General features: G+C 38.1%; 1 protein-coding gene across 1 annotated transcript; it reads left to right on the top strand.

Annotated features, from left to right (window-relative positions):
- Positions 1–4,903: 4,903 nt before the first annotated feature.
- On the top strand, positions 4,904–9,359 carry HRH4 (histamine receptor H4). Its single transcript, XM_041477604.1, has 4 exons — positions 4,904–4,919; positions 5,471–5,650; positions 8,076–8,242; positions 8,904–9,359. The coding sequence occupies exons 1-4, from the start codon at positions 4,904–4,906 to the stop codon at positions 9,357–9,359; spliced, it is 819 nt and encodes a 272-aa protein (XP_041333538.1).
- Positions 9,360–10,659: the final 1,300 nt, after the last annotated feature.

The raw sequence follows: 10,659 nt of genomic DNA on the forward strand, positions 1-10,659 counted from the left end.
GCAAGAAATGTACTTGTAGAGTACGACTATGTGCCATCAACGGTATGTTTGATCCCTCCAGAACGGAGGCATTTGCCTGTGAACTTGTGTGACTTTCCACTGTTAGATGAAGCCAGAAGAAAAGTAATACAACCTGTGTGAATGGATAAATATGTCCAAATTTTCATAAATCTCTGTGAACTGTGAATGCTGTTCATACTAAAAATAATTATCATGGGTAACCTTGGGAGAATCTTGTGATTTACAAGAATATTTTTTAAATTTTGCAATGCATCTTTTTCATTTCAGGAAGAATCATCTAGACAAGCTGGAAAGAGCAAAAAGATAAAGAAGGACAACAAAAAGAAAACAGAACACTAATTTATTTTTAGAAAACTTTAAAATACTATTTTGCACATATTTATACAAAAAAAACCCTGGACCTTATTGCTTTATCTTTTATGGACATGTTGTATTCAGAAGAGAATTCAGTAAAGCCATAGATATATTTTCACCTTGTTTTGTGATTTCTTCTGCTGTTCTGAAGTAGAGCTTAGACACAAATTTTCTGTTTTCTGTTTCTTACACATGTGAGCTCCTTGTTATGAGGACATGTGTAAGAAACAGAAATGTCCTGCAGCATCTGGAGCCATTGCTCCATCCCACCCCTTCCCACCAAACAACAGCTGACTTATTGATTTCTCTTCTTCTCTGTTCCTGGAGTCAAATACATGTCTTGTATTAGTAATTGAATTCTGTAGTTTGTTGTACTGAGAGTGGGGCTAGAGTCATTCATACACCAGGTCACTTAGAGAGTTTTGGATACTCCTTTGTGAAAGGAAAGCATGGGGCTGAGTGTGGTGTTTGGAGTGCCTGATCCTGCCTGTGCAGCTCCTGACCAGGTGCTGGACAGGGGCTGCTTGGTGACATATGGAAGACTGAACGTGGGCAGTGAGCTAAGAAATGTGATGAAACTACTACAGAAGTTCTTTGAGGGTTGTTCTGTGATGGTTGGCACACCAGAAGCCTGTTGAAAAGATGAGAATTTCGTGTTGCATAATTAAAGGAACCAGTGAAATAGACCATAAAGTCAGTAAGCAAGATGAATCCTGTCCTTTAAAATGTCTGAAAATGGACCATCAGAAAGGAAATGCATTTTTATTTTCACACAATTTCTTTCAAGAGAGAGCATGAAGTACTTGTCTGACTGTCTTGTGGACATTTTTGGTTAGAGAAGTTACAGTCCCTTCCTATTTTTGTTTGCAACCATTTCCTAAGTTTAAACTTCCTTTATTCTGAGAGGTAGATACAACATGAGAAAGAAATTACAAAAATGTCTGACAACGACTCTTAACTTTAAAAGTTCTTTACAAATAACGTACCAGAAGATATTTTAATTTTTATTTTTAATTGAAGCAGCAATTTTAACCATTTTTGCTGTCAAATACTGTAAGGTGTTTAAGACATCCTGCTCGCTTGTGGAAGAGTTACAAATTTCATTACCTGGCAAAAGAAAAAAAGAAAAGAAGGATGATAGAATTAATTTATACCCAAAGTACAATTGCCTGTCATAAAAATATGTCAACAAAAAAACATAACATTACCAGGAAAGGCTTTTATCTTATAGTGGCTTTTATCTTTTTGGCCACTCTGTTTTAATATCTTTTTATTTTCCTGGTTTTGTTTTGTTATTCTGAAAATGAATCAGGAATACAGCTGAACACAGATTAGCCATTACAGCACTAGAGTTTCCTACAAGGTAGTATCAGAATTTTTTTTTTCTTTGAATCTCAAACCTAAATGAGCAGACTAAGATACCTGCTCTCTGATTGGGGTACTTCATTAGCTGGGTATCTTCTGAAGAGCTGCTTGGTCGTTTCACTGTCAGTCATTTCCTCTAAATGTCCTGCATGCATCTGGAAATCTTCCATGCTCAAATATGAAAAGTCATGTTCTTAAAATCTTAACTTTTAAAAGTAAAGATAATTGTCTTTCTTACAGCAGCATACCAATTCTGGACTGTTAGTAATTTCTTCATATTGCAGGTAATTCAGGGTGTTGGTTCTACTGTTTAGTATGTACTTAATGTGGGGGAAAAAGGAAGATAAAGATGGGACATTTACTTGTGGATCCTTTTCCTGTGTTCATCTTTGCTATGTGTTATTGCCTAGCATGTCTATTTCAGTAAAAAATGGAAGCAGACACGGATTCTTACAGTTTAGTAGCTGCTTCAATATTTTTCTAGCTAGACGTGTTCTAGACTGATTTAATCCTTGTCAGAGCCACACACACAGAAAAATTCTGCTAAAAGCTCATGAAGTGGATCTCCTATCTAACTTCATATGTGCAGATGCCTTGCAACACACAGGCTTTCCAAGCATGGTTTGGAAGAGTGGGGTATTTAAGATTTCAAGAAATCAAGTTAGATCTAAGATCCAATAAGAAATTTTGAGGGAGGGAGAGGGAATACAATTAGGCAGCTATATACTCCTGGAAACACTCCGAGATTTAAGCCATGTGGCAAGGTCAGTAGGCTCTCATGAACAGTGAAACTGCTGAATTTTGTTTTGAGGCTTCAGTATGGCTAGCAGAAGAATGGCTACTGGTATTACTTAGTAATTGTGCCACATGGTGTTTTCTGCAGTACCTGGACACGAAATAAAGCCAAACCGGTGATGGACGTACATGCTGTGAAGATATTTGCATGGATAATAAAGGTTTGCATTTTTGTACCACTGCCATTCAAACATTCAGTAAAAGCACTTGACAAACACGAATGAATTTGTTCCCACAACAGAGGTGAAGACACGACAGCCAACGTTTTTCAAATTTAAGTATTTAAAATTAGACACCAAAGTGTTTTTAGAACCCATGATTAAAATGATTGATTGAATTTTTACAACTGTAGAATACTCACAGCTCTCTGCAAGTGGCTTCATTACTCATACAAAATATAAGCATTTGTGAAAGACGCATGATTTTTCGCACCAGTGTGGAAAGAAAAGCCTCATCCTGTTAAAGTTAATTGCCAAGCTCTCATTCTCAATCAGGGAGTCTGTATTTAGTTCCTGGGTTCTGGGGAAACAGCAGCTGATGATGTGTTGCTGAAGCTGCTGCTAAGATTTTTGAAACTGATTTCAGTGAGAGTTTTGAGCTGATCTTAGGGTTGGACCATTACAGGTTAACTGCTCTGGTAAGTAGCTGCGTGTATACTTATTTACATCGTATCAGTTTTCAGCCCTGGAGTGCACAAAAAGGAGAGTAGCAACAATAAAGTCGACCATGATTTTCCTCAGCAAAAAGTATAAATAGAGAGGGACCAACAGCTTGTTGAATTGTAACAATGTCAGATAAACAAGGATGGAATTAAAAAGTAGTTTAAATTCTCATTAGGATAGGTACACAGGTTGAAGAAAAAAAAATTAGAAAAGTCATATATAGTCATATATGGTTTGCTAGCAAGTAAAACACATCAGGAAGGGAGGGAGGGAAGCAAGAGGGAACCTCAAATCAACCCTCCTAACCTCCACAGATAAGGATCATGTTGCTTAAAGAAGAACTTGCATTTCAAAATACGAGCTTGAAAAAACTGTGTATTTCTTATCCAGAACTTTGCTAGAGTTGTGCTTTAAGAGAATCCTAAGAAAACTAGATTCATCGAGTATCAAAAGCTTTTTATTTTTTCCCCTCCTGAGAAAATTTTTTTTGGATGCTTATTGGATTTTTGACCCATCCTATTTTAACTCCTTATGAATGTCAACCTTTTGGATAACTTTGGTATAAACCTACTCTCTTTCAGTTTAAAGCCATTGCCCTTCGGATCCTGGAAGGCTGCAGTCAGGTCACCCCAAAGCCTTCTCTTCTCCAGGGTGATGAGCCTGCTTGCTTGAATTACATGTTTCATATTAGACTGGGAGATTCTAATTTGAGAGGTGCTGATACAATGTCTAATCACTTTCTCTTTTCTTTCCTAGTGGTGTGGTTTTTACAGTTGTTTTTTGCTAGTTTTTGGTTTTGCGTTTGGATTTTTTGAGGTTTTTTTAAGCTGAAGAGTAAAGTATAAGAATCCCTGTATTTAAGACATCAATGAAGCTGCAGAGCTCAGTATAACAATATTGTAAATTAAAAGGGCCTCTGTAATCTAGCCGAGACCCATGCTCTTGTGCCATTGCTGATGGTCTTCATTTACATGATCACATTCTGGTTTTCTTCTTTAGGGTATTAGGATGGAGTGAGTCCAGGAATGTGTAACAGGGCTGTTAACCATGCTTCCTCAGAGACTTGGGATCCACCTCTGCCTCTGCTGCAAAGCTAGCCTGTGTCCAGATTCTAGTCACTCCAGACATAACAATTTGTGAAGCTGTGCCCAGCTTCCAGTTTTCTGCCTCTAAATTGAGCTGCTCATCTTGCACAGGGTGGCAAATTCATTACTGCACACCTGGAGCTGTGCAATGAGCTAATGTGATGCTTTAAGATGTAGAGGAGTCTGAATCGTCAGGCTACACATACTTAAAAGAGAGAATCCAAACCAATGTGCATAACCCTGAACTGCTGCTCTCATACTTGCTGGGGAAATGGGGACAATGCCCTTTGTGTGCTGTGTGGCTGTGAAGGTGCCATTCATTATTATTTGTGTATCATGCAGGTGCTCTGCTAATGAACAGTATAGGAAGCTGATGAGGAAGGCAGCAGTTTTGAGGAAAGCCTGAGATGCCAAATGTTCAACAGTATAGAGGAAATAAAATTGTCCAGCTTTTCATTAACTTACTTTCCTGTGCTGTGAAAGATGGAGGGGACCAAGAGTACGGCTGGGCTACTACAGGGTGGGCTTAGCTCTTCTATTTCCTGACCTTGGATGATTTTATTTTAATTCTTAATTTGCTGTCTGAGTAGACATAAAAGCATCAAGATTTTCAGTAGTGGAATGAACTGTTTGCAAGGTAAGGCTAACATTAAAATAGAGTGAATCAGTGAGGCAGGGGGTGTTATAGTATATGTCTGGGATAGATTTTTTGCTATGGCAAGAGGAAACAGTATGAAAAATTATACTGTCTGGTGTTTGCAGTCTCACATGGCAACCTGTCTAGTACAGAAGGCTTCTACTTTTGCTGGGCATGTAGGAACTCCCACAGCTGCTTTCACTCTCTGCTGAACCTGGGCTGATGAATCATAAACCTATTTCTTACCAATTCCTTATTGCTACTTTACTGTGTGGTGGAAACAAGCTTATGTCCTTTCATACCTGGAAGCCAAATGATAATTTAGCCATCATAATTTCTGCTCCTCTCCTATGTCCAGTATTAAAATAAATCACAGAGCTGCAATGTAAGGAGAACAAAACTAGCAGTTTTTCAGAACCTTACATAGTGAAGATGTTCTAGGTGTCTGGGGAAATACAAATATTATATTTGACTTGATTATGTATCGTTTTTTGACATAATTTTCCTCAAAATGTTGTCTGAATATGTGACATGTCCTTTTTCCCTTGCAGGTATCTTACAGAGCTCAGCAGGGAATCATGTCCAGCTCTGCCATCAAGATGGTGGCCATCTGGGTCTTAGCATTCCTCCTGTACTGCCCAGCCATCCTGATGCTTTTGTTATGGACAGAAACCTCAGGCATCGGAGTAACTATTTCTTTCTGAATCTTGCTGTTTCTGACTTTGCAGTGGGTAAGTGAGAGCTGTGGAGCCATGTGCTGATTGTGTTGTAGGACTCTGAGGAGAAGCACTGGTGTTTATTTTCCGTGTGTTTTCTTCTGAGAGAACTATTTCCCAGCTGTATCTGGAGGAAGGATGTGGATACCACCTTCGACGTACTTCACAAAATGCAGCCTATTATTTGTCAGAAAATAAAGGTTGCTTTGTTAGGTAAGCAGGTAATGTTTAATGTTTCAAGATAAAATACTACTGTGGGAATTTTATGGACTAACAATGAATGGGAGCTGTTTGTGAAGAGTTTTGGCTGAAATTTAGATAGTCTAATCAAATACAGCCTATATTGTCTGACAGCTCTTGCATACATGGTCAATATCTTGTCTTTCAATCTGCTATCACACAACACAGATCACCACCTCAGGTTTGTGACTAAATAGAGAAAAATGCTATTTTTAATCATTTTGCTGTATATGGTCTATATAGAGTAATACCTTAGGAAATATGTGTTTGTATAGGCAAATAAAAAATTACAAATAAAGCAATTTCTAAGAAATTTGATGCTACATATATATTTATACATAGGGACACAGTTTTGAAACTTGTACTGAGAAAAAGTACAATTAAAACAGGAGTGTGATGTTCAGTTGGAGACTGGAGTATTGCAATATTCTGTGAAGTGTTGCATGTCTTTGCTAAAAGCCTTGGTTAAATTACTGAGTGTGTAGAAGGATGGTTTAAAATAGTTGTGGTCATTTAACCAAATCTGTATTCTGACTTGCATATCACAACAATGTTTTTTTAAGTATCCATTTAAGAAGTATACTAAAAGGAGAGAAGAAACTTAATTTTTTTTGCCAGTGCCAGAAGTTCTTTCAGAGGCACAGCTTGTAATAGTCCTATCCTTGTGATGTCCATATCTCCTTGTATAATGTTTTGATATCTCCCTGCATATGCTTGATGTCTTCTTCCAGCCTATTCTCCCTTGATGTGCTGCAGAGCTCTTGCTGCCTGCTCTCCAGTTACAGTACACTGGAAAAAAACAGAGCAGTGAGCATAAAACCAGTGAACAAACTGGTGTTCTCTCATCTGACTCACCATCTAGCATCATACTGAACAAACACCAGCGTCTAGCTGAGAAATACAAAGTAAATAACATTCTCTGCCAAAGAAGGAAGTACAGCTTACTTGGCATTACCTACATTCCATAATTTTTTTGGGTGATATTATGTTTAACTGAATGTCTAGTTTTTAATTATAAATTCTGTTAAGAGCTTTGCCTTTGTCTTAGTTTGACTTTAGAGTCAAACTGATTTGTATTTTTGTAGCTATATAATTTAGATTCAGGGTATGCCTAAATTATCCTTACTTTCTTCCTGATCTAAATTGCTAAAAGCTTTCAGAATCATTTGCTTATTCTTTTAACGTACCTAATCTAGTTGCTTTTGACATTCCACAATTTTTGCTTTGTCTCTGTGCTTCAGTACCTATAGCTGGGTTTGAATAGAGATCTCTTGGTTCTTAGTACAGAGAGAACAACAGGAATTGTGAGATTTTTATGGAAATGGAAACTCTCAAGATACTCTGTTACAGGAGTTCACACTATTAGGTAGTAAATCTAAAGTTGAAACCAAAGTTTTTTCCTGATATAAGTGTTAAAATCTATAATGTTTTGCTCAAAAACATCCCAAGGCTGTGGTGTGATTCTATGTGGGGTGATCACCTCCAAATCTATTAAAATGAGATAATATTGGTGCTTTGACAACATTTGGATTTAGCAGCCTAAATTTAGGCGGCAATGGGTGCGAGTGGGTCACTTGTGTTCTCACAGTCTGATGAATTACCATAGATAATATCCTATCAGCTTGCCCCTGAAAAGTGGTTATTATCAAGATTTAAGATGAGGAGAAAGGTTAGGCTGGGTGTATTTAATTAACGGTGCTGTTCTTGTCAGCCTTTTGATCGTATAGTTTTTAAAATTAGTCTGAAACTCATATTTCTGTGAGAAGTTAACTTCTGAAACACTTTCTGACACCTATGCTTCTAAGAGTATGGAAGCATGGCAATTGGATAATTTGTTATAGAAAACAGTGGATTACACTGGGGGAAAGATGTTTTTGTTTGTTTTAATTTCAGCAGATAGAACAGAAGAGTGTTTACTTCCGTAGGTAGAGCAGTCAACTGCTCCTTCTTTTAGCAGGTGGTGTTAATTGGAAAGATAACAATGATACATAATAAACATGATACACCTTTCAGAGAGGTATTAATTATAAGAACGTTGCTAGTACCTAGTTTGTAGTAAAGGTTCTTTGGTTGCAGGATAACACAAAGCCATCTATGTGGCAATTCCAGCCAGTCTTGATCAATCTTTTATGCAGAAATACTTCTCCGCTCTCATGCAGTGCAGTGCTGACTGACGTGTGCATTTGGTTTCTTTTCACAGGTGTGTTCTGTATGCCCTTGTACATCCCTTACGCCCTGACAGGGACATGGCACTTGGGAAGGAGCCTGTGCAAGCTCTGGCTGGTCATGGACTATCTCGTGTGCACAGCTTCAGTGTTTAACATCGTCCTTATCAGCTACGACCGTTTCCTGTCAGTTACAAAAGCTGTAAGGCTAACATTTCTATTTATTGCTTTATATATGTTGGGATTTCTATAAAACTCAGAATGTTTCACAGTTGACACTTTAAGCTGAATGGTGCTTTGTTATTGGTACAATTTTTTAAGAGAGAAATTATGATGCTTCAATGTTGCATTAGGACTTAGGAGATTGCCTTGCCTGTGATTTCAATGTTACCCTCGTGCCACCTGCACTAGAAGTTATTTAATTACTTTACACAGGAGATGGGAAGGTCCAGGTGGGAAAGAGACAGCAGGCATGTGGGGAACTTGGGCTTTGGCCATTAGAAGAGTTGGTGGTGATGAAAACTAGGTTGAGTCAAGGATGTGCTTAGGCTTGGATAAATTAAGTAAGAAGAGCATTTGGAGAGACTGAGATGGACTGAGTGAAGATGAGAGAGTGAGATGGACTGAGTGAAGATCAGATGAGGATCTGAATTACTGCAGGGGGTGATTGACATGTGCTGACAATGAGCAGTTGCATGGAAACTGATCTCTTGAAGCAAAAAGAGGAATGAATCAAAATATGTGGAGAGGTAAGAGATGTTTCTTGAGTGTTGTCGTTCTTCTGTTTCAGAAGATATCCAAGGAATAAAGTAAGAAATATTATCATTCATCATTTCTAAGCTCTATTTGGTGTTCAGTCCTAGAATCTGCCAGGGGCATCATCTCCTTCGTCAGAAGCAGAGGACAGTGTTTCATCACTAACCAGGTCATGGAGACCAGCAGGGGTGGCTCATGGTCCGTCTCGAACAGAAACCAGTTCTACGGCTCTCAAAAGGGACTTTTCTGCTTCTTTCTGTTCAAGGTCTGGATCAAAACTGCAACGGGACAAGAAAATAGCGAAGTCTCTTGCCATAATTGTCTGTGTGTTTGCCATTTGCTGGGCCCCATACTCTTTATTAATGATTATCCGTGGGGCCTGCCAAGGAAAGTGCATCCATAACTCCCTCTATGAAGCAACCTTTTGGCTTTTGTGGATCAATTCCTCTTTGAACCCATTTCTTTACCCTCTCTGTCATATGAGGTTTCGAATGGCTTTCCTGAAGATATTATGTCCCAAAAAGTTTTCAACATTGAGATCTGGTAGCACGCCTTCTGTTTAGAGAGGTAAAAGAATGTCTTACACATAAGGTTCCTCTGTTATTTAGTGATACCTTTTCATATGTATTGTTGACATAAATAGAGAAAAAACCTATTTGTTTACTAATGACATTGTTTAAGAGTGCAGCAGAGTTATGTAGTTGCCCTGATATTGCTAGTTTTCAGGATCTCATTTTTGGTTTTGCTGGTATGATGCTGGATTATTTACTGTCTAGTGAATGGAAAGAACAATAAGCTTTGCTAGATGTCCTCTTGGTTTGTGAGTATGAGGTATATTTTTTTCTTTCTCTTTTTTTTTCTTTCCTTTGTTTAACACACTGTTAATACAGCTGCCACTGCTCTTGATATCTCCATAGAGTCACTGGAGGGAGATACCTGCTCATGTACGTGTTGAATTAAAATTTATGTAATATTTATGAATCTAAAACTGTCAGTGAAGAAGCAATACTGCTACATTTTTCAAAGATTGTAAAAATACTCAGAGAAGCAGTATATTTCCATTTCATAAACTATTATGAAGACAAGAGCGAGCCCTCTCCTTGTTATCATCCCCACAGTGAGCAAAATGCAAGTGAATGGGCTGCCTAACCTGCCATATCTGTCCTTTTCAAGTTTTAATATAGCTCATACCTGGCATTGCAGGACAAAGTACATGTAAGTTAGTAATTCTGAATGATTTTCAGAAAATGAAATTTTCCATGCTATGAGAATTTTGAGATTGGTTATCAAAAGTGTCAGACATAAATGGTTGTTGGTCTTTTCACCCATACTGTTTTTTCACCTGACAGTGGCTGCCTCTTTGGTCATGCTTAAATGATATTTAGTGCCAGATCTGTGCACTATGTGATTGCCTAAAAGATAGGCCAGACTTGGGCACGTGATCACATTCCTGTTGAATTAGCAGAGCAAGCAATGCTAAGTTCATGCTGGATTTATGATTTTGGCTGGCTGTGCGAGAATAGACAATAGCCTCTCTGGTGTAAAGCTTTGCAAGTGCAAAGATATTCTATCAAAATGTCTGGAACAAATTTGATCTGACAGAGTGATTTTTATACTAGAGCAGTGCTTTGTCCTGTTACTGGTACATTATATGAATTTTCTCTGCCCCAGAACTATCAAAATGTCTGGAACAAATTTGATCTGACAGAGTGATTTTTATACTAGAGCAGTGCTTTGTGTCCTGTTACTGTTACATTATATGGATTTTCTCTGCCCCAGAATAAATATCAAACTCGATTTTTTCAATTAGGGAGCAAGGGCCATATTCACTGCTTGAGAATGAGGTTTACAGAGGTCTGGAAG

This window comes from Pyrgilauda ruficollis, unplaced genomic scaffold, assembly GCF_017590135.1.
Source record: "Pyrgilauda ruficollis isolate IOZ18807 unplaced genomic scaffold, ASM1759013v1 scaffold41, whole genome shotgun sequence".
NCBI lineage: Eukaryota > Metazoa > Chordata > Aves > Passeriformes > Passeridae > Pyrgilauda > Pyrgilauda ruficollis.

What these genes read in the sequence shown, in the direction of transcription:
- HRH4 (XM_041477604.1), top strand. An exon ending in TGTTTCTGACTTTGCAGTGG is followed by an intron (nt 5,651 to 8,075) that starts GTAAGTGAGAGC and finishes TTCTTTTCACAG; the next exon opens with GTGTGTTCTGTATGCCCTTG. An exon ending in TCCTGTCAGTTACAAAAGCT is followed by an intron (nt 8,243 to 8,903) that starts GTAAGGCTAACA and finishes GTTCAGTCCTAG; the next exon opens with AATCTGCCAGGGGCATCATC.